Below are 22010 nucleotides of genomic sequence, written 5' to 3' on the forward strand. Positions count from 1 at the left end.
TTCCTTTAATGATGAATGACTAATCAACCTGGTGATGAAGTTACAGGATGATGAAAGCATCACCAATAAATGAGTCCCCCCCCCTCCTCCTAGTTTTACTTCCTCAACTACACAGAAAAAAAAATTGCTTACAAAGTATCAGCTGGCTGCCACTCGTATTTCTAGCTTCTTAGTCATAGCTGTGGTGTTAATATTAGCAATAATGATGATGATGAATGTGGAAAGATATGTGCGTATGGCGCTGGAAACTTACTGCGTAATGATGATAAGCAATCACAAAGTCTCAAAGAAACGTTGATCAGTTGGAGAGAAGTTCAGACTGATTATACAACAATAGACTGCCATCAAAGTATTCAGGAATTTTCTTCTCGGTTAATGTTACGCTTAATTATACTTTATAGTGATATGTTTCAATAGAATCTGGCAGGTCGTGGTTCCTGAGGACCCCTAGTGGATCGTTTACAGGAACAAAAAGGAAGCCGAGTGGCACCGCTGGCAGGCGGCCAGCAGCTCGGCTGCAGTCAGAATGAATCGTGCGCCGCGGGATCACACGGGCTTCTCGGACAAACACGAGAAAGAAAATGCCGAGTTTTGTTGATTACCTGCTCTTTGATCGACGTCTTGCGATGTATCAGGACACAAAGGATGGTCTGCAGTGATTCATACTGATTTACTAAAGAGAAGAGTGTAGCGATGATGAGCTCAGGTAAGTGACTGCAAACTTGTCACTTTGTTTACCTTTCTAGTTTGTGTGTGACTGAGCGCTCAGCACTCACAGAAATTAATCGCGAATCAGGAAGTTTATTTGCGACAGAAGCATGTTTTTATTTATTTCTTATTTCTTAGGACGATACATGTTACTCATGGAAACGCGGTGCATCAGACGCAGTTTATAGGCTACAGCGTAGGGCGTCAAGCTGAAGCTAATTGGCAGCTCTCAGTTTCTGGTTATGCTTTTATTTTTACATGTTTAAACGGCTAAACGGATAACTTAAGCTTATTAACAGATTCAAGACTTTAAAAAAGTAGATAAAACAGAGATATACTTAAACACGTTTTTAACTTGCAGTCAGGAAATATTTTAGAAATGTGTTATGGCCTTTGGGAGATCTTGGTGAGATAAACTTCAAATTTGTGGCTCTCACTTACAGGCTGTACTGCAAAACTCACTCATTTCCCTTTCTGTCAGTGGTTGATTGTGCCCAGCATCTCTCCTTGTAGACTTGTCGATTTGTTGAGTGTCAGATTGTGTCTTGCTGAATAAGGAAATGTGTGATTTGCAGGGGGATTAAAAAAATAAACAAATAAACAACCTCTCTTCCTGTCAGCAGGTCAGCATATTATACTGTTTTGTCCACCATGAAAGATTTTTAGGACACCAGTTTAGCCAGATGTACCAGTCTGAATGATTCTTTTCCAGTCCCTGCACCCCCTCCTCATCCCCCATCAGCTCCTCCTCCTCCTCTGCCTGTTGACACGGGCCATTAGCCGGATTACTGAGCTGTTATGTGGAGTGACAAACAAATGCCATGTGATATTTGAACCTCTCGGAGGTGTTTAGCACTGTACAGCAGTCTTACACTAAGCTGTCACTAGGTTAGGATCAGTACTACAGAGTTAAAGAGTGAACTAGGGCAACATCTGTCAGTCTGCTGAAAATACGTTAGATATATCATCTGAATATTCAGAATATGTTTTTTTTTTTCATTGTGTCAGATTAGAGCCATAATCTTTTGCTCAGTTTCAGAGTTGAAGTTGTTTTGAAGCCTGTAAAGAACATATAAGAGGAGACAACTAAACATAAAATCTGAAGTGCATATTTTCTGTTTCCTCTTCAGGCATGCACAAGCCACCTCTGGCCCCAAAACCAAAGCTGGTCCACCCCCAGAGGTCAGAGCTCTCCCCTTCAACCCCCAGAAGAGATGACCTCTCGCTCCCTTCTCCGAGCACACCGAGGAGGGTTAAACCAGTACTGGCCCCCAAGCCTTGCCTCTCCAAACTCACCACTGCTGTTGAATCCAAACCACTTGCTTCAAAGAGCCTGCACCAAAAGTCTGTAACAGAAACCCCGCGGACCGAGGGTCTTCTCAACTCCCAAAAAGGAATACAGCAAGAAAACAAAAAGCCAGATTGGGATTATATAATACCTATTTGTCTGTGTAGCAATGAAAACTGCATGTGCATTCAGAATACTTCAGCAAGCAAAGACAAAACGGAGAGAGACTTGAAAACATCACACAAGGGTAAAACTGAAGCAAATGGAAAGCCCCTAACTGCACCTCGAGGTACTTTGGATAATAGCGGAGAGAGAATGATCACCGCTTCCTCCAATATCCCCACAAAACATAAAGAAACATTAATTTTAGACAAAAATCTCAACACGGACATCGATACCGTGACTGCGCGGCCATCTGTTCCTCACAGAACATGGAGCGATGAGGCAAATGGTAACGTAATACCTCAAAGTGCACCTGGGCGAGGACCAGAGGAAGATGCGTTTGGCTCAGGGCAAATTTCTTGTGTGCCCCAACCCAAGCCAGTCCTAGCAAGCCCTAGGAAACCCGTCCCTGTCCCTGTACCACGGAAACCCAGGACGGCTGTACTGACCCGTCAGGAAAAGGTGGAGGAGGAGAGGGAAGAGATTATAAGTCAGGAAGGGAGGGATATGAACGTCAAAGAGGTGAAGGTGTCATCGGAGGGGAAGGACAGCTCATCACTGTCTGTCAGTGTACCTGTTGAAAAGCGACCAGTTTTTCTGTCTGCGAGTAAAGCCTGCCCTATGCCAGCTCCTCCGCCCAGGAAAAAGCCTTTTCTCTCTGCACCTGAGAAAACACCGACCCCTGCTCGCCAGACAGCCCCAGAGGATGTGGAGGAGGAAGACCTGGGTTGGGACAGCAGCAGCCATGAGATGGAGGTATCGGTTGACAAGGAAGATGAAGAGGTGGAGAAGGAAGGAATGCGCCATCAGGAAGCAGTCTGCACTGACTTCACACATAGTCCTCCTTGTAGCAGCTCTCTCAATCAACCAGAGCTCAGCCAGCCTCCTGCCATCACTGTGGCAGCAGAGGATGCGCTAGTCAAGGTAACTCTGAAGAAACCCCAGAGACGTAACAGTCCGATGGCATGGATGCAGAAGAATGAATCCACTGAGGAGAAAGAAGAGGAGACACTCGAAGATAACAAGAAAAGGCAGGATTGTGTTTTAAAGGAGAGAGCGATGAAGGAACTGCCTTCCCCTCCAACTGAGAAAACAAGCAGAAACCTTTTTGCAGCTCAAACTGTCAAACCTTCTCGTTCCAGCCTGGGCAAACAGAGAGCCAAGTCGTTCTCTGCTGCTGACCTCATTCCCTCTGAAGGACAGAAGAGGAACTCTTTCCGGAAACTGCTGGATTTGAAGCTCTCGGTGAAGATGCTTCCCAAGCTGATAGTAAAAGGTGGCCAGAGCCCAGACTGCGCTACAAATGATAATGAACAAAGCGTGAACAGGGACCACGATGGATGTCAGAACTTCCATAACAATCCCAGGACTGAACGTAAATTCTCCTGCCCGCTGGTTGGAGTGGAGCAAAGCGTTGACGGAGATGAGATTTGTCCTGAAGCAGAGCAAGATGTTTACTATGAGAACATTCCTTATTATGAGGAGATACCAGACTACATGAACGTGCGTGTGAAAAGGGCTGTGACATCCACTCAGGCCTCCTTATCGCAGCCTACAGCCTGGCAGTACCCAGTGTATAATGATGAGGGCATTTATGAGGAGCAGGAGCCGTATATGCCCTTTGAGAAAAATACTGGACATCAACAGTGTCAGACACCACCGGACTGTGAGAGGTAGATGATGGTGGCTTTCATTTCTGTCTCTGTGTCTCGTTTCTCTCAATAGCTCACATTCTGCTCTTAGCTGTATCTTACCTGAAGAGGTGCAGGGAACCACCTGAGCTTTTGAAACTATTTATCCGTAACGGATCTAGTTAAATACAAAGGGTGACTGTTTCCTTGGTGAAGGGGGAAGAACACAGTCACATTGTCATTGTTCCTTTTGTCGCAGGTTCCCGTCAGGGCAGTTTGACCAGTATGATGTCAGGTGTTCATGGATTGTTGGTAGACTTAATTAATAATTTTTTGTACATTAACGCTTTTCAACATGTGCTTCATGCCAGAAGCTATTATCAGGTGCAGCACTAACACAAGACAACCTTTGACCTAGAAGGTGTGTGTGTGTGTGTGTGTGTTTAGCTCAAAATGTCTTTGTCAGGAGATGTAGTTTAGAATTTGTTTTTTTAGATTTAAGATTAAAAAGGCTATTAAAGTGTTTCAAGTCTTAAAAATACATTTTCTCAACTATCTTCTTGTCTTATGTAGGCATGCAGATAAGATTTTTGTCCTAAAATAGTCTATTTATGTTGCTTAATGAAAAAATATTATTATTAGGAAGCAGTGTGTCTTTCCAGAAACCACATTCCTGTTTCTCAGAATAATCTACATTTCTCTCTCTCAGCTGTTTTCTTTCTTATCAAATAACAAACCTCAACATAAGGTGAGTTTTGAGAATAGAGCAGAGTAATGGAGACAGTGATTCTTCAAGACTTCACTGTTTCTCTTCTAATTCAATTTTTACAATCTAAAAACCTGCAGTAAATAAATAATAAAAAAAAATAGCTGCATGCACATATAAGCCATGCTGATAGCTCTTGGAAAGCGAAAATATGTTTTTGTGGGAACTGATCCTTTAAAGGTATGCCTAGACCAGCTAGCTTTGTGCTTATTGGGCTTGATTAGTATGTTTATGTTGTTTGTAATGAACCTTTTTTGCCAAGAACTTGTATGTTTGTGAATAGGCAGTGAGAAGAAGTCAGTTGGAAAAATAGGATTACACTTTGCGTAACTGTGCGCTCATACAGCTTAATATGTCACCCTCCTTTAGATCAAACTGTGCAGCCGTCACATGTTAAAAACACGTCGAGCAGCTCACAAACAGAGACCAGTCACAGCCGAATGCAAGAGCTATTGTAAAGCTGCCGCAGTGTGTAAGACCCACAGACTCCAGCTTATTGGGTTTGCTGCTTAGCCTTGGCCTATTTATTTTTCAGCAGTTTGTTGAGGGAGGTGCCGCCATTTCACATGTGGTCCTCCCTCGGGGGAATTGTGGCATTTTAGTTATGTAGTTTATCTTTGGTGCAATTCTCTTTCAGCTGTTCACTTGTAGTTATTTTAAGGCCAAAGCCAATTAGCTGGGCCCAAAGTCGTGCGATAGTGTTGATGATTATCACCAAATATTTGTTGGTTGTATTTTTTTCCGCCTGTGTCAAGTCCTCCCTTTGTTGTGTGTTCTCTTTTATGACGTCCCATTAGACCAGAGAAGGAAATGTTCGAATACAGGAAAGTTTTTCTTTCTAAAAAACACTCTGACTCACATTAGGTGCTGACACAGGCGTTTTTACTTTAAACATCATCCTTTTTCGCCTCTTCTGTAAATTACATCCCTGCTTTCTTCCACGTTTTTATACAAGTCATGCGACCTGTGAATGACTGAAGGTGTGTCATCGTGCGCTGCATTCATAGGGTTTTCGGTAAATGCCTGCAGCTGCTTCTGTGTGTGCAAAACACCTGCACAGTGCGTTCATGCTCTGGCATCTGCCTCTGTTTTCCTCTGTTCCAAACATCCTGCGTCTCCGGACAGAAGCTCTGTCGATGAGGAGGTGACACCCCCGGGTGAAGCGGATGATGACATCCTTGCCAACACCTCAGATGAGGAGGACGACAGCAGCTCCGTCTCAAGTAAAGGAGACCCCGAACAGCCAGAGGAGAGTCCGGTGAGAAACAGACATTAGTATATACTTCCTGGTATCATCTCTAATGGAATCATTTGTTGAAGGTTTTGCAGATGCTGATCTTTTCCTTGTTCTATGGGGAAGAACTTTTCTTCCCTTTGACACTTTGTTTGCTTTTTTTTATTGACCTGATGTATATCAGCTGCGTGCTGTAGCCAATAGAAATTCTACCCGAATGTTTTATAATGCACAGCAAGTTTCTGCTGTGATTAGTTTTGTTGTGACCCTTGTTTGAGCAAATTTGAACTATATGATTTATTATATTGAAAAATAATTCTAAGTCTGTATTTGTGCACCTTTTATTAGGTGCCCACTGGACAGAAGAAGAGCAAGATTCACCACATTGCCACAGAAATTATGAGCTCTGAGAGTGTGTAAGAGTCTTAATTTATATTCATATAAATTGCAAATATACATTTTATCACTTAGATGTAGGGCTGTGTAGCCATGGGTGTACTTTTGGTTTTATTTTCCCCTCTTTGGAGAAATTTGCCTCCACTCAAGAGTTGAGTTGAAAGGATTGTTGTTTTCAACAGTAGCATTTTTTTTCCTCAAGATGGTCTTGCCATTGCTCCCATTAATCCACATACATCACATACAACTGTATCCTTGGCTAAAACCTCACTGCAAGGTCTCTGCCTCACGTTGCTTTTGCATAGACATTTACCTACTGAATTTTTTAAATTGTCATTTCTTTAACACTGAAAACCACAGACAAAATGCCATTCAGTCTCGCTTTATGATCTCAAAACCAAAATTATCAGTATGACTACCATGAGAGGTAAATGAGAAGATGTGTGGGTGAAGTGACTCCTCCATGATAACCTCTGACTTTTCTAATTCTTGTTCTTTCTAGCTTTGTCGATGTCCTGAAGTTGCTCCATGTTGTGAGTATCCACACACATTGCACAAGCACCCATGTTTGCTGTGATAATCTGCTGTTATTCTGTGCATGTTGTGTATGCTCGTCTACTGTCTGAGCCCACATTCTCCATATGTGTTTGATTATGCTAACCACCGCGGCACAACCCATGCAGGATCAGTCTGCGTGAGGATCAGACTCCCCTCAGTCTCGCCTGCACGGCTCGCATTCCTCACGGTTTTCCCCAGACTTTCCTTGGTATCGTGATCTGACTGTAACACCACACTTGTATGGACATGAATTTTAATCCATAATAGACTGAAGCCGTCACGGTGATATGATGATTACGTTCCTTACTTTCCTAAAAATGTGTGCGTGTGAGAAACAACTGCAGAAAACACAACCTCGGGAAACAGAAGTATTTGTATCTTTTGTCAGATCAGTGTAACTTGTGAATTATCACAGTGAATCATCCTCTCTTATAATATTAAAAGTCAGACTATCTACTTCTGGATGCTGTATAAAAAGCAAAACCTTATGTACAAGTTATGAACATCTTGGCTCACTGAGACAAAAAAAGATTTGTGGACGTATGTCAATACACAGAATATCATACACGGGAAAGCTGTGAGAGGAACAGGAGTCACGAGTTGACAGTAACCAACAGGAATATAATTAGACATAAATAATACAAAGGAAGTTGATAAGCATTGCTGCAAAAGGTCATATGATGTGTCTTCCTCTGAAGGCAAAAGTGTTAAGAGTTTGGCAGAATGAAAAGCCGGTCATCATACAGCCAGAGGGAAGAGACATTAATAATCATTGAAATACGGGACTAACAGCACACAGTTTCAGATAACTGTTTTTCTGGAGGGGATTCATAGCGTGGCACTCAGTTGTTCACACAGAAAGTGCCAGAGTCAGAAACACAGAGGATGAGAGAGAAGAAGAAAGACCTGTTTTCTCACCTCCTCACACCTGGCCAATCACCAGGTAAAGTGGACTTTTCAGGATTTTGGTTTCGGAAACTTGGAAGTTGAAATTTTGAAAAATTACTGTATTTTTCTGAAAGCGACAATCCTGTGTTGGCACTCACTTCAGGCAGCAATTAGCCAGGTGTGCAGAGGTGAGAAAGCAGGTCTTTAAGCAGTCTCTCTCTCTTTGGCTGTTTTTTCATACTTTATACAGCTATTTCTGGTACTCCACCTTCAAGTGTGACCATTCGGAAGCTATCAGACATACAAACTAGTTCTTCTCAAGCCTTTACAGACGTTTGCAGATGAAGTGAGAGAGATTTCAGACGTTGCTTCAATAAGCGCGCTGAAGTACGCTGATGCCTTAACTGTCACGTAAGCCGTGTTTGCTATGCCGGTCAAAGTTCAAATTCTTTACTTGAACGTTAAAGTTGTCATTAAATCTTTTTTCATGCTTCTTTATCTTTACAAAAATGATTCAGTGTGGTGGTAGTATGATCGAAATGAAGGTCACGAAGTAAGACTGCAGTAGCACTGAGTCATGAGCAGTGACTCTTCACTGAGCAGACAGGATGTGCTTGTGTCTCTGTGGACTGTAGAGGTCCAGTAATGAGAAACAGTTGCATCAAGTTCAAAAGAATGTTAAGGTGACTTAGTATTTGTTCTTCCTCCATCCCTGCCAGGCACCCAGCCAGCTTTCCCCGAATTGATATATGGTCACATTACATGCCATTTGTTGTGTGTTTATTACTTCAGCCATATTTTTAGCAACACGTTATGCTCTGTTTACTTCTGTCGGGTGCAAAGGTATTGTCTCCAAAATGTCAGTTTCCCAGCAACAGAAAGATCACATCAGCGTTGATTTGTAGCTTGATGAAAATGCACTGTTTGATCTATCTGATCATAAACTGCACTGTTTTCTTAGCCCATAGTAGAGCGTGTAATCTTAAAGTGAAAACATGAAAATCAATTAAACTTCTACAGCTTCTTCTTAGCCTTCTTCTTGTTATCTTTTCTTATCTCATGAAATGTCCGGATGTCTTTTGAATTCCCCTCCAGATTCCCGTTTCCACGTGACACACTTTTTACGCTATCGGCTGATGTAGTGGGAAAAGATCACACATTAACCACATGAGTTTTCTACTGGGTGTTCAGTCTGTTAGGAGTTTTATTTGCCATGTGTCCCCATAAACCACCCCAAAAAACTCCACATCATCAGAAAGAGAAGCAGAAACAACACCCGTGGGCTCTCTGCTTTGCTGTTTTAGTCATGATTCACTGTGTCCTGGAAACTTAAGAATGCTTAATGCGAGTCAGGTGTGTGTTCAGGTCATGGATCAGCAGTACTCCTCTTTCTGTATCTTTTATACTTCCTGGAGCATTCTCAATTTGTTTTTAGGACCATGTTGCATGATTTTTAATCAATATTTTGGACTTAATTGAGATTCAACATTTTGTCACTATTGTGATTCCATTACATCAGAAAATGCTGCATTTTCAAGAGAACCAGTTCAACAAAAAAAAAAAAAACAGTTTTGGTAAATGCCACATATGAGAATGTGTGCCTGAATTCCTGCATTTGAACGTCTGACTCTTTATCTGTCTTATTATCTGACCGACAGGACTTCCGTGATGCGGTGCACAAAGCGTCTGGTCAGAGTGGGAAACCTGTGATTGAGGAGCGGCTCCTCGACCAGATCCTGTACTACCTCCCACAGCTCTACGAACTCAATCAGGACCTGCTCAGAGAACTGAAGCAGAGAGTGGCCCAATGGTACGACAAAATCATAAAATCAGTCGTTACTGAACCGTTACTGAAAGACAAACTGTGCACTTTTCCTACATGGTCAAATGTATGTAGGAACGTGAAGCAGTATTTTTGTAACTTTGGTCTGAGGCCATGGATTTGGCTGGAAGTCGACTTCTAACACTTTGGTAATCCTCTGGGAAAGGGGCTTTCCTGTTTAAATGTAACAACACAATGTCCATTAAGAGATGTTTTTTCAAAGTTTGGAGTAGAAGAACTTGGCCCGCATGACTCTGACCTCAACCCTGTCTAACACTTCTCACGTGAACTGGGTCAAAAGCTGTGAGCCAGGCCGTGTGGTCCAACATTAGCAGCCAGTTTCATTAATGCTCTTGCGGCTGAGCAGGAGAAAGTCCCTTCACCCAGGTACCAAAATCTTGTGGGAAGCCTTCCTAGAAGTGTGGAAGCTGTTATAGCTGCAAAGCTGTCTGTGTATTTAGAATGCAATGTCATTAAAGTCCCTGTTGGTGTAACAGTAAGGTGTCCCAATACTTTTGTCCATATAGTGTACATTCTGGAGGAGGTGTCACTAGTTTATCTCACTCTGCTTTATTCTGTCGACAGGGATGAAAATGGACAGCTGGCAGACATTTTCCTGAAGAAAGGGCCCTATTTGAAGATGTACTCCACATACATCCGTGAGTTTGACAAGAATGTCGCTCTGCTTGAAGAACAGACTAAGAGGAACCCAGCATTTGGCACGGTGGTGCGCGACTTTGAGGTAAAGAGGCTTGCTTGACCTGTTTTCTCTGTCTGAGTGGCTGTGTCATTTAGGTCAAAGAGCTTACTCATGTGTGGAGTATGTGTTTATGAATTTCTTCCTGAAGATAAAGTTGTGTCATTTGTGATATGTGTCATTTTCTTTGTCCAAGGCCAGTCCACGCTGTGCCAACTTGGCTCTCAAACATTACCTACTGAAGCCTGTTCAGAGGATTCCTCAGTATCAGCTCTTGCTCACAGGTAGTGCCACAGTATTACATGAATTACTCCTCATGCTCATATTCAGTTTAATTTTTTGCCACATTATCTGCAAGTCAGGGTCAAACTTCACTTCATCATTGCATAATACAGGCTCTTAAACTTTGCATGTTTGTCCAGCCTGCCGGGTCTCATCACAGGCATCATGCTGCCCTCTGGTGTTCAGAAAAACAAAAATAGTTTGGAATTTCTATCTTGCCTCTTCCGTCTACATATAATAAGATTTTTGAGGTGCAGCCCAAATCAGATTTGGTGACATAACACGAGCTTTGACATGAGTGAGCTTAGTGTTTCATGAGTCTAATGGATCAGGGTCACTCTCGGTTCCAAAAATGTTAAGAATGTCCCTCGCGTCACTCTTGTATAATTGTATTATGTAAGCACCTGCAGACCTTTTTATCCAGGATTTCAATTTCACATTATGTTCCAGGAATTTACTGCACAACACTGAGCACTTGTAATCCACTGTATACAGTAGTTTTCACTCATTTAATTGGAAGGATCATGACTTTTAAATGTTTCTAACTGTGTTTCAGACTACCTAAAAAACCTGTCTGAAGACTCTGGTGATTACAAGGACACACAAGGTAAACCAAGGGCTCTTTTATATCTGCATACTGTTAACTCAACTGATGTCGGAATGAAAACATTGTCCTTCATGTGATTTTACATTTTTTTTTATCCCCTCAGCTGCTCTTGCACTAGTGAAGGAGGTGGCCAATCATGCCAACGACATCATGAAACAAGGGGTGAGAGCTAACAAGAAATCACGCATCTACACTATCATTGGTTACCATGTTGATAAAGTTCTCCATGCATGTTCTGATGTCCACTTTTTTCCCCCTCAGGATAACTTCCAGAAGCTGATCCAGGTGCAGTGTAGTCTGAACGGCCACCATGAGATAGTCCAACCTGGGCGGGTAAATCTGTTCCAAGTACACTTCATTTACATTGATCTTTCCATAGCTCTTCCATAAATATTGACACATTTTTCAGGTGAAGCAACATAATTAATAAAGGTGTAAACATAATTTCACTTTAATGACCATTTAGGAGCTGTTGAATTTCAGAGTTTTGCATAAATTATTAAAATAGACAGAAAAACACATTGGCAGAACTTCTGCATTATTTGCTATAAATTGGCAATTTTTTTTAATATACTGCATTGCTTCATATTCAAACTGACATGTTTAAGTTCAAAAGTCAGAACACAGTGATCATGCTTATTTAATTCATATGAATGAATGTGTCCTCTTCTCTCATTCAATCTAATTCAAACAAGTAAAACAGCAAACTTGACTTCTTAACATTTTTGTGCTTCAGATCTTCCTGAAAGAGGGCATCCTGAAGAAGCTGTCCAGGAAGGTCATGCAGCCCAGAATGTTCTTCCTGGTACAGAAAAACCTGTTAATTCCTTTCTTTTTATTTATTTATTTAAATTTCATTCTTGGTCTTAAATAACACTGTCATGATATGCCTAAGTGAATCTAAAGCACACTGTCTGACCTTCAGTTAGACCAAAATGTGCCCTGTGAAGCTTTGATTGTGATCAGATTCAAGTCCCAAGCAGTCTGGTTTCCTTTCCTTTTTAAGTCAGGCATTATATAGTTGTACTTCTAACAGAACTGCTGTGCTCTTATGTTGGTGATCCTACAGAAGATTTAGATCAGAGACTCATTAACTGTCTTGAGATCAAGTCTCTAAGGTTATTGAGTTATCAAAGCATTACTGAGGCTGATGAAACCAAAAAATATCTCGCAATCTGTGTTTGTACCACTATTTTCTTAATCTTCCTCTGAGCTCCTGTGTAGAAAGTAAGAAACAACAAATTTTAAATGACTTTTCTTTGCTATTTTTCCTTCAGTTTAACGACACATTGTTGTACACAACACCAGTTCAGTCAGGCCAGTACAAGCTCAACAACATGTTGTCTTTGGCCGGGATGAGGGTGAGAACTTTGCTCCTTATTTCCTCACACACACATATATATAATTGTACATATAAATTAATCACAAGATGGGTTATACTTTGCCATCACTGCTCACAAAGAAAATAATTACAGGTTAGCAAGCCAAGCCAAGAGGCCTACCAGAATGAGTTGAACATCGAGAGTGTGGAGCGCTCCTTCATTCTCTCAGCAAGGTAACGACCAGAAGCCAAAGATGTGTCTCTTGCATTATAATCAGTTAGAAGAGTCATCCTGTGTTTTTTCTTTACAGTGCATAGGTCTGTGAATACTGTGCAGGTGTGTAGTCACTTTCTTTGGGCTCTTTTCAGTTCAGCCACAGAGCGAGATGAATGGCTTGAGGCCATTTCCACAGCGATTAGTGACTACACAAGGAAGAAGATCAGCTTTGTATCTGGCAAGCCTCTGGAAGAGGTAAGATAACATCTTCAAAGGTGAACCTTGTACGTTTCCTGTTTGAACGTATGTTCTGGTGATTAACACAAATAAGCCTGTTTTTTAGTGTATGTATAAGCAGTAAGAGTTATCTGTTTTTTCTTTTCTTTTTTATGTTCAGGTAGAGCTAATCAACCATGGTGATGGTGCTCCTTTGGGATCCAAAGCCCCCATATGGATCCCGGACCCACGGACCACCATGTGTATGATCTGCACCTGTGAGTTCACCCTAACGTGGAGGCGACACCACTGCCGTGCATGTGGGAAGGTAAAGTGACAAAAACGTGGACAGATTTGGAGAAAAAAAAGCCTCTTTCTTCAAAATAAATAATGTAGCTCCTGTAATATCATTCATCAAAAAAATCAAGAGTTGCAAAATATGATGGCTTAAAAAACTTTGATGAAAACAAAGTAGCTGACATAAAGAAAAACCATTAAACACAATTAAAATTAGAACAGCAATAAAACAACATTTTAGAAACATATTTTATGCTTCATCGTCCCATCAGGTGGTGTGCCAGTCTTGTTCCTCCAACAAATACTGTCTTGAATACCTGAAGAACCGGTTGGCACGAGTGTGCGACCAGTGTTTCCTTGTTCTTCAGCAACAGAAAAGTAAGTCCGGCTTCTTTCCGACATTGTTAAGAATCTGGTCCACGTGCATATTTTTATCTAAAGCTGAAATATCAGTGTAGATTAGACACAGGCACATCCTGTATTCTCTATCTGTATTCTGCATTGAACGACTGCATGCTCCACATCTATTCATCAGGTGAGCAAGCTCTGTCAGCTGCTGTATCCCCTGGAAGCAGAGCTACCTTTGCTTTCTCCAGGAAGCAGAAGAAGATACCTGCCGCACTGAAAGAGGTGACCGATGCTTAGTCCTGATCAAAATGCTCTGTGATACAGTGATAATAATGACCTTAAAACTTAACAGAGGGGTTTTGTGTGTTTCAGGTGTCGGCAAACACAGACTCCTCAATGAGTGGGTATCTCCAGAGGTCGAAGCATAACAAGAAGCAGGGGAAGAGGCTATGGTTCGTCATCAAAGACAAGGTCCTGTACACATACGCTGCAAGTGAGGTAAGGTGTCCTGTTTTTATCAGTGAAAGCCCAGTGTTTTGTTAGAAGTGGACCAAAGGGATGTTGATTTCAAGCTCATCTTACGTTGTTCTTTTATTGTGTGTTCATGCAGGATGTTGCAGCCTTGGAGAGTCAGCCCCTCTTGGGGTTCGTGTTGAAAGTGGATTCATCACAGAAATCGAAGTTCAAGCTTTACCACAAAAACACCCTTTACTACATATTTAAAGCTGACGACATCCAAACAGCACAGAGGTACGCTATAAAGAGGAGAGTCACTTACTATTGTACACTGTGACAGCACCGATTATACTAATAGCATCTTTCTTCCTTTCTTTCAACAGATGGATCGAGTCGTTCAAAGAAGCCACTGTGCTTTAATCTCAGTCGACCGTGTGTGCAGCTGCTCAGCCCGCTTTTTTGCCCTCGCTTGAAAATGTTTTACCTCAGTGCTCTCTGAGTTTTGCGCAAAGCGTCCGGAGACACCATGCTAGTTGCACTGAAACAAAAAATCCAAATATATTATTTTCTTGCTTTCATCAGACATACCGCTGTTACCCTTTGCATTGTCTGAAGAGCACTCCTGTTGTGGCAGAATTATGCCACAATCATCTGCTCTATTTTAAAATGTTGTGCTTTGATTTTGTCACATTTTTAATTTAATTTTGTTTTCTAGCAAATTTGCTTGTTTAGAACAGATTTGTTGTTGTAGTCAGTAGATTTGTATTGAATCTATATGTCATAACATTTGATCCACATTATTTACCAAAATAACCAAATAACCAATAAATTTACCAAATAACTTGCAGAGGACAAAACAAAATAGCACGATTATTTTATTTCACACTTATGAAGCCATCTGTAGAATGCACAATATGTATTCTACGTGCTTGGATAAGAAACTATCACTATGCATTATTAAACCTTTCTTTAACTTTGAGACTAACCTGCAGTCTTAATGGTGTATCAGGGGAATATTCAGTGTTTGAACACAACTGTACCATAATTGTACTTAAGTAACTCACATTGTTGTACATAGATTATATTGTTGCGCACTCCTCTGTAAATAAACGATTGTAAATTAAATGTATTCAAATTCGTATGAATCTCACTGTTACTGTTTAAATTGTGTCACAGAAATAAACGTTTGTTTTAATGTGCTTTTTGTCCTGGTCAGTTGTAGAAAGAGTGAGAAATGGCTGTGGATTAACATGCAGCAGTTGTACAAGCATCAATTGTTCAACATTGGTCACAATTTCGGTTTTAAAACTGGACTTTGTCTTTTTGACCATCTAAATTCATATTAAATCCAATGACCCTATTCTTAATTTTGAAAAGTAACAATTATTCTGAATAGGTTCTGATTCTGAAATGGTGGTACCATACTGATTACTCCTGTGACCAAGCAAGAAGAAAATTTGATTCTGAAAGGCTGACATACAGTACGTTCATTCACACCGGGTAAGGCTATGAAGCGCGGCAACCGAACTGCGCATGTGCGTACGCCGTTTATTGATGAAAAAAGGTCACGAACTCTGACCCTCCCACCAACTAAACCAAACAGTTAAAATATTAATTTTTCGAGGGCTATATATCATCTGAGCTAACAGCCCCTTGGCAGGTAAGAAATATTTACTAATATGGACACATAAGAGGTTCGTAAGAGAGACACGAGGGGCCAGTAACACAGGAAGGGAGGGAGTGTTCAGTAGATCTACAGCAGGGAGGCAGCCATTATTAGCTACAACATAGCAATAGCTAACCTAGCTCGTTAGCATTGTTGTCTGGAGTTCAGTGCATAAAATTTAACAATCGCAGGTATGTAATAATGTTGTGATGTGTGTGCGATGTTCGTAAACCACCGTTGTGTGGCTATGTGTACCAGTTATCAGCAATTCGGCAACAATAATAATGTTAACGAACATGCTAGTTAGCCAAGAAGCTTAGCCGCGTCAGCTAACCGTGTTACGATAAGCTGGTAGTAGCTGCTGTGCTAGCTTTGCTAACTAGTCTCCGTAATCTAGGCAGCCGCAGTGTTGATTTCATCTGAATGTGACAAAAACATGTGTCGTAGTGTTTAATCACTAGCTATCTCGTTAAAGCGCCAAATGATGTAGATGTGAGGAGCAAATATCGATGCGAATTTTGCCTAGTTGTGAAAACCGAAGTACCGTTGACTCTGCAGTTCTTCATCATGGGCCCTGAACCCTAGCATGCTTTAACCCTTCAATGTTGACCTTTCACCCACAGGAAAAGAAATACCTTTATCTTCCGTATCGATTTTAAATAGCTGGCTGCCGAGAGCTTGTTTGTGTTACTGCTACAGCTGTACCATCCACTGGTTGTCACTTTATAGTGATTCGAAGCTGTATTTTATAACACGGTCACCATTAGTACAGTTCGGCTAACGACGGCTAACACTAGATTCGCTAGAACAGGCCACAAACTCACAATTAGTGACACACAATGTAGTAATGAGATAATAAGATGTTAAGAGTTTACTTGTTGGTTCATTAGAGATAATTTCAAGCCAGGTTTGACTTGGAAGCTCTTAAAGGTTTTGGGAAATATCGATCAAGCTTTGGCAGTAAATATCTTGTAGTTAAAGTACAAAACTGCATGGATACGAGTTAGCGTTAGTTACGTGTTTGTAAGACTTACTCGCTTTTAGCTCTTAATAAGAGCTTGTTCGAGCTCTGAGTTCCTTCACACACACACACACACACACACACTAGAATTATTTTAAAAAAATAATATCTACACACAACGTCAATGTTTCATGAGTTCCTAATCCGGAGCATAACTCTAACATAAGTTAAAAAATTATGCTGGTGATATTCTGTACTTTTCTTATTTTCAGAAAATACCCATGAAAATATCAAAAACATTTAAATGATCCTGTTACTGACTGTGTAGTGTTATATATGGGCACTGAAGTTTATTTTGAGTCAATCCCTCATACATCCATTCAGTAAATACCTATCAGTGCTCCTAATGATTGAATAATTTTCCAAAAAACATCAGTGACCTGCTGTTATAGAAAATGAGTTGGCCTTGGAGAAGTATATCTATGGGATCTGACAACAGTAGGAAAATAAGAAGGTACTCCTTTTGCCTAACCTTCAGTTTACTTTAATGAAACGTAAAGTAAAAATTATCCATGCTGTATAGGTGTGCGTGCCTCATGGGGCACTGATGTGAAAAGCAGTGGAAGAAGGTGTGTGAAGTATCAGAATGGATGGACAAACCCAAAGGATTCAACTTGTGTCAACAGACAGCAGTATGGCATTAGGACACAGAATCCAGGTGATGTGACAGCCTGTATCATCTCTAGAGACTGTTATTCTGTTTTTATTTTGTCTGAACAAGCACATATCCAGAATTTGCACATAATTGCACCCAAATTATATCCAAGATCAAAAAACAGTTTACAGTATAATCACTCTTGTGTTTGTGTAAATTTGCTGTAGTACTCAAATGACAAGTATTGTTTTTGTCTGTTGTTTTTTTTTTTGTTTGTTTGTTTGTTTTTTAATCATGTCATTAACTTGACTTCCCCCACACTCTGTCCACACATACAGATTGTAACTGATCAGCAGACTGGCCAGAAGATCCAGATTGTAACCGCACTTGAGCCATCTTCCCCTGGAAAGCAGCAGTTTATCTTAGCAAATGCTGACTATTCCCCTGGTGGGAAGGTGATCCTGGCCAAGCAGGAAGGCTCACCCAACAAGGTCATCCTCACCACTCCAGACGGTTCTGGAGTTAACCAGCTGTTGTTTGCCTCCCCTGAACTGGCTGGGCAGCAGATTCAGGTATCGCCAGAGGGTATTAGTGACTTCTTTCACCCAGTTTCGATAAACAAGTTACTGAAAAGTCTTGTGACTGAAGCATGAACATGTTTAGTCAGTCTAAGCTTATTGCAATGTTTGCTGTATTAAATTACTCCATTCTCTTGGTTTGTTTTTCAGTTTGTGACCGAAGGGTCAGACCAGTCTATTGTGAAGCCAGTTGTGGAATACTGTGTTGTCTGTGGAGATAAGGCCTCAGGTAGAAAATAAATTTAATCTGCTTTATCAGTATTATTTTGCAGTAGCACACATGAGCAAGCAGTTGCTAACCACTATGTCTTTCCCCTCTCAGGGCGTCATTACGGAGCTGTCAGCTGTGAGGGCTGTAAGGGCTTCTTCAAACGCAGCATTAGAAAGAACCTAGTGTACACATGCAGAGGCTCTGGAGAGTGTGCCATCAACAAACTTCACCGTAACCGCTGCCAGTACTGTCGACTGCAGCGCTGCATAGCCCTGGGCATGAAACAGGATTGTATGATACTGTAATATTTTATATAAACAGTTGGGTATGTTATTTAGGACTCACATTAATATAGTCCCATGCCTTTATTTTGTTTTTAGCTGTGCAGTGTGAGAGGAAGCCTGTTGAAGTGACCACCCGAGAGAAGTCCCTCAACTGTGCAGCCTCCACTGAGAAAATCTACATCCGCAAGAACCTGTGTAGTCCTCTGGCTGCCACGCCCACTTTTGTATCCGACAAGGAAACTGCCAGGTGCAACCACTTGCCAGAATATAATGCACTCATTTACTAGTTTATTAGACATACTTATACAGTCTAATACAACACTATGAATAATATTAATTTAATATTTTTTTGGACTGCATCATTTTAAAAGTTTTATCCTCCTCTTTAATAAACTGACAAGAGTTTGAGTGATCACTTTATTATATTACATAGTTTCATACCACTTAATGCAATGTGAACTGTCAAATCTCTATCTTCAGGTCTACAAGTTTGCTTGAGTCAAGCATGTTGCTCAACATCCAACAACCCTTCTCCAAGCTGGAAAACACCATCTTGATTCCAGCATCTCCTGAAAAGGTAACACTGATCAAATTATGTTTAGCATTACATTTAACTATGCTTCCAAACATTTCTGTCAGTCTGACATGTCGTTCCTACCTAGTCATTCAAATCATAAGTACTTAACATTGATAGCTTTTAATTAAAACAGGAATATTTGCTTGGTACATGTGTCTGAGTGACATTGACCAGTTCTGTCTTAGCTGTGATGGGCACAATTATTTTGCTAACCAGAGACAGCATGGTGCAAACAAATTCAGACTTCTTTGTTCACATGCCTGATAATGACTGTTACTCGTTCAGCAGGATGACCCATCTCAAGGTGACCTCGGCACGCTGGCAAATGTAGTGACATCCCTCGCCCACCTCAACAAGAACCGGGAGGCAAGTGACAGTGGCAATGATCTGATGGGAGCTGAAACGCTTAGCAACGGGGATAGCTCCATGGCAGACATCCAAGGAGATGACCAAACTGCAAGTGATATCACACGGTGAGAGAGATGTCACAAAGAATCAAAATACTTTGATACTGACCAGTAGTTGTTTCTGAATAAGTTGATACATACACTCAAGATTTACAGGAACATTAGACAGAAACCCAGGGGGCTGTGTCTTTCTGGTTGTCACACTGCTTTAATGCAATTTCCTGTAGGGCCATGTGGTTTCTGACTTCGCCCTTAAGGACTTAATTAGATTCACTCCTAGCCATCAGAAATGTCAAGGGTGCACTGCAGTCCTTTGAGTTGTGTCCTATATTCTCTGTTTCTGTGTAAGCTAAAATAAATTAGATGTGTAAATCATAAGAGGTGATTCTTTTGATATGAACTTTCTGTGTTTTTATATTTTGTGTATCGTTAGAGCTTTTGACACCCTGGCTAAAGTCCTGCACCCAGGCGATGGCACAGCAGGAGAGTCCTTGGAAGCCACAATGCAGCTGATGTCAGGGAACCAAACAGGTCCTGTGGTGGAGTTGGAAGGACCTTTACTCTCTGACTGCCATTTCCCATTCAAGGTAACAGTGACCACTGACCTGTTTGTTTTACCAAGTCATACCTTTTTCTGGTGAACACTGCAGTCACGTTTTCTCTCTCAACTCTACAATTTGTTGTTCAAGCTTATGATGCCTTTGCCTGTGCCAGAGTACCTCAATGTCAACTACATCTGTGAGTCAGCTTCCCGGCTACTTTTTCTCTCTATGCACTGGGCACGCTCTATCCCTGCTTTTCAAACCCTTGGGTAAGATGTTGTCACAAGTTTTTTTTTCTCCTTATTTCATAAATACATGCGTTGGACTGTGTCATTCCATGTCAGTTACAAAATGACATTGAAGTGATGTTTCCTTTATGTGGCCATACTGGTCTCTGTATTAAATCTGAATTAATTCTATTTCACAGTGGTCAAGACAATGACATTAACCTGATGAAGGCCTGCTGGAATGAACTGTTTGCCCTGGGCCTGGCACAATGCTCCAGCGTTATGAATGTTGGTACCATCTTAAGTGCCATTATCAACCATCTGCAGACCAGCTTACAGGAAGGTAAGAGGGTCAGCTTTTGGTTGCCTGCAAGGTTTAGCACTTGAATACGTCACCAAAGAAGCCTATAGAACATTTTTTGTGCGATGGAAAGAGATCTGTCATTTTTACTTCACAGGCACACTTTGTCTTGAATTTCTAGAAATAAACAAACAAAATTTTACTGATGCTCAACCCCTTTCAGTCTTCGCCCTTCTAAACTCAGCTTTTTTGTATGTTTTGCCTCCTACAGACAAGCTGTCTCCAGAGCGAGTGAAACTAGTAATGGAACACATCTGGAGGATGCAGGAGTTCTGTAACAGCATGCTCAAGCTCTCCCCAGACTCTTATGAATATGCCTACCTCAAAGCCATCGTTCTCTTTAGTCCTGGTGCGTAGACAGCTGGCCAGTTTAAGATTAAAATGATATTTTCAAGTTCTTGCCCTCTTTTGACAAGAACTTGAAATATGCCCAAAGTCACGTCTGACAATGTGCATGTGTTGCTTTTCTACCAGATCACCCGGGCATTGACAATACCCCACAGATAGAGCGGTTTCAGGAAAAGGCCTACATGGAGCTGCAGGACTACGTGACCAGGACCTACCCAGAAGATTCCTATCGGTTAGTAGGCTTTACCTCTGCAGTACCTGCTCACTGACACTAGTATAGAATTGCTCAAAACTTAGTAAGACCAATTTATGATGACACCACAGATGTACTTACTACAGTACACAGTTTTAAATTTTATGTCTCGTTTCCCTGTCATTGCTCTCAGGTTATCCAAGCTGTTGCTGCGTCTTCCTGCCCTCAGGTTGATAAGTGCAGCTGTCACCGAGGAGCTGTTTTTCGCAGGGCTCATTGGAAATGTGCAGATCGACAGCATCATCCCTTACATCCTCAAAATGGAGTCCACTGATTATAATAGCCAGGCGGTCCCCGGCGTCTGACTCACAGTGCAATTTGTGATTGCACCACTGGACTGTGAAAACTTGACAGCCAACCAATCAGTGTACTCCGCAGAACGATCACTAAGTGGTCATAACATACTGTATTTATGACACAGCGTCCTATGGGAAATCTGTTTTTGCTTTTACCTTCCTCCTGCTTGTGACTCCTCAGTAACAAGTCAGTCGAGCACAACTCACGAAGAGGACAAATAAAATAAACTCCAGGCCCATTCAGGAACGAACCCTCAAAACCTGCATAGTAGATTGCGCTTTTTAATGTACATGATATTTTATGCTTCATCGCCTCCAGGCCTTTCCTTTTGCTGCAGATCTCTGCTTTGAAGGAATCATGGTGCTTTGTTTTTCACCGCTTTCCTACATGGTCATGTGTTTTTTATTTTCTAAAAATTATGAGAAAAAAATCTTGTTAATATGAATATGTTGTTATTGCTAAAGGTTCTAACCTTTTATTCCTTATTTGTTTGCTGATCCAAAGGATCAGGCGTCAACACATCTGAAGTAATTGTGTATATAAAGCTGTGTATAGAATGCACCAAGAAGGCAATCGTGGGCAGCACTTGGTAATTCATGGATTCCATATTTTGGACAATTTAATGTGGACAGAAAATGATGGTTAAGTCATTTGAAAATAAAAACACATTTCAGTCATGTTTCTCTAATTATTTACACATTTGAGCTTTCATTTTGATTAAGAATAGTGGAGCTGATACTGAATACCTC

At 41.2% G+C, this 22010-nt stretch overlaps 2 protein-coding genes across 5 annotated transcripts; both read left to right on the plus strand.

Annotated features, from left to right (window-relative positions):
- Positions 1-84: 84 nt before the first annotated feature.
- LOC124061323 (FYVE, RhoGEF and PH domain-containing protein 6-like) lies at positions 85-15092 on the plus strand. Of its 2 annotated transcripts, none has more exons than XM_046393004.1 (21): positions 85-706; positions 1839-3831; positions 5681-5813; positions 6138-6205; positions 6688-6718; positions 9290-9441; positions 10039-10195; positions 10347-10434; positions 10989-11039; positions 11143-11201; positions 11301-11372; positions 11776-11844; positions 12317-12400; positions 12515-12594; positions 12730-12832; positions 12975-13121; positions 13363-13468; positions 13626-13720; positions 13811-13936; positions 14049-14188; positions 14278-15092. In XM_046393004.1, the coding sequence occupies exons 1-21, from the start codon at positions 694-696 to the stop codon at positions 14312-14314; spliced, it is 3804 nt and encodes a 1267-aa protein (XP_046248960.1). In that variant the 5' UTR covers positions 85-693; the 3' UTR covers positions 14315-15092. The 2 variants fall into 2 exon arrangements, with proteins under 2 accessions (XP_046248960.1, XP_046248961.1); XM_046393005.1 differs by having other exon boundaries at positions 5684-5813.
- Positions 15093-15398: 306 nt separating this feature from the next.
- Positions 15399-21938, plus strand: nr2c1 (nuclear receptor subfamily 2, group C, member 1). 3 transcript variants are annotated; one of them, XM_046393015.1, is made up of 14 exons: positions 15399-15554; positions 17105-17239; positions 17515-17748; positions 17905-17983; positions 18077-18256; positions 18346-18496; positions 18730-18826; positions 19112-19299; positions 19667-19820; positions 19923-20044; positions 20203-20345; positions 20575-20712; positions 20838-20943; positions 21098-21938. In XM_046393015.1, the coding sequence occupies exons 2-14, from the start codon at positions 17168-17170 to the stop codon at positions 21267-21269; spliced, it is 1836 nt and encodes a 611-aa protein (XP_046248971.1). In that variant the 5' UTR covers positions 15399-15554; positions 17105-17167; the 3' UTR covers positions 21270-21938. The 3 variants fall into 3 exon arrangements, with proteins under 3 accessions (XP_046248971.1, XP_046248973.1, XP_046248972.1); XM_046393017.1 differs by having other exon boundaries at positions 19115-19299; XM_046393016.1 differs by lacking the exon at positions 15399-15554 and adding an exon at positions 15588-15751.
- Positions 21939-22010: the final 72 nt, after the last annotated feature.

Source organism: Scatophagus argus, chromosome 7, assembly GCF_020382885.2.
Source record: "Scatophagus argus isolate fScaArg1 chromosome 7, fScaArg1.pri, whole genome shotgun sequence".
NCBI lineage: Eukaryota > Metazoa > Chordata > Actinopteri > Scatophagidae > Scatophagus > Scatophagus argus.

Coding starts and splice junctions, on each gene's coding strand:
- LOC124061323 (XM_046393004.1), top strand. Junction 11,373..11,775: donor AGATAGTCCAACCTGGGCGG/GTAAATCTGTTC, acceptor TTTGTGCTTCAG/ATCTTCCTGAAAGAGGGCAT. Junction 13,721..13,810: donor TACCTGCCGCACTGAAAGAG/GTGACCGATGCT, acceptor TGTGTGTTTCAG/GTGTCGGCAAACACAGACTC.
- nr2c1 (XM_046393015.1), top strand. CDS start 17,168: ATGGATGGACAAACCCAAAGGATTCAACTTGTGTCAACAGACAGCAGT. Junction 18,257..18,345: donor CCTGGGCATGAAACAGGATT/GTATGATACTGT, acceptor TTTTGTTTTTAG/CTGTGCAGTGTGAGAGGAAG. Junction 18,497..18,729: donor TCCGACAAGGAAACTGCCAG/GTGCAACCACTT, acceptor CTCTATCTTCAG/GTCTACAAGTTTGCTTGAGT.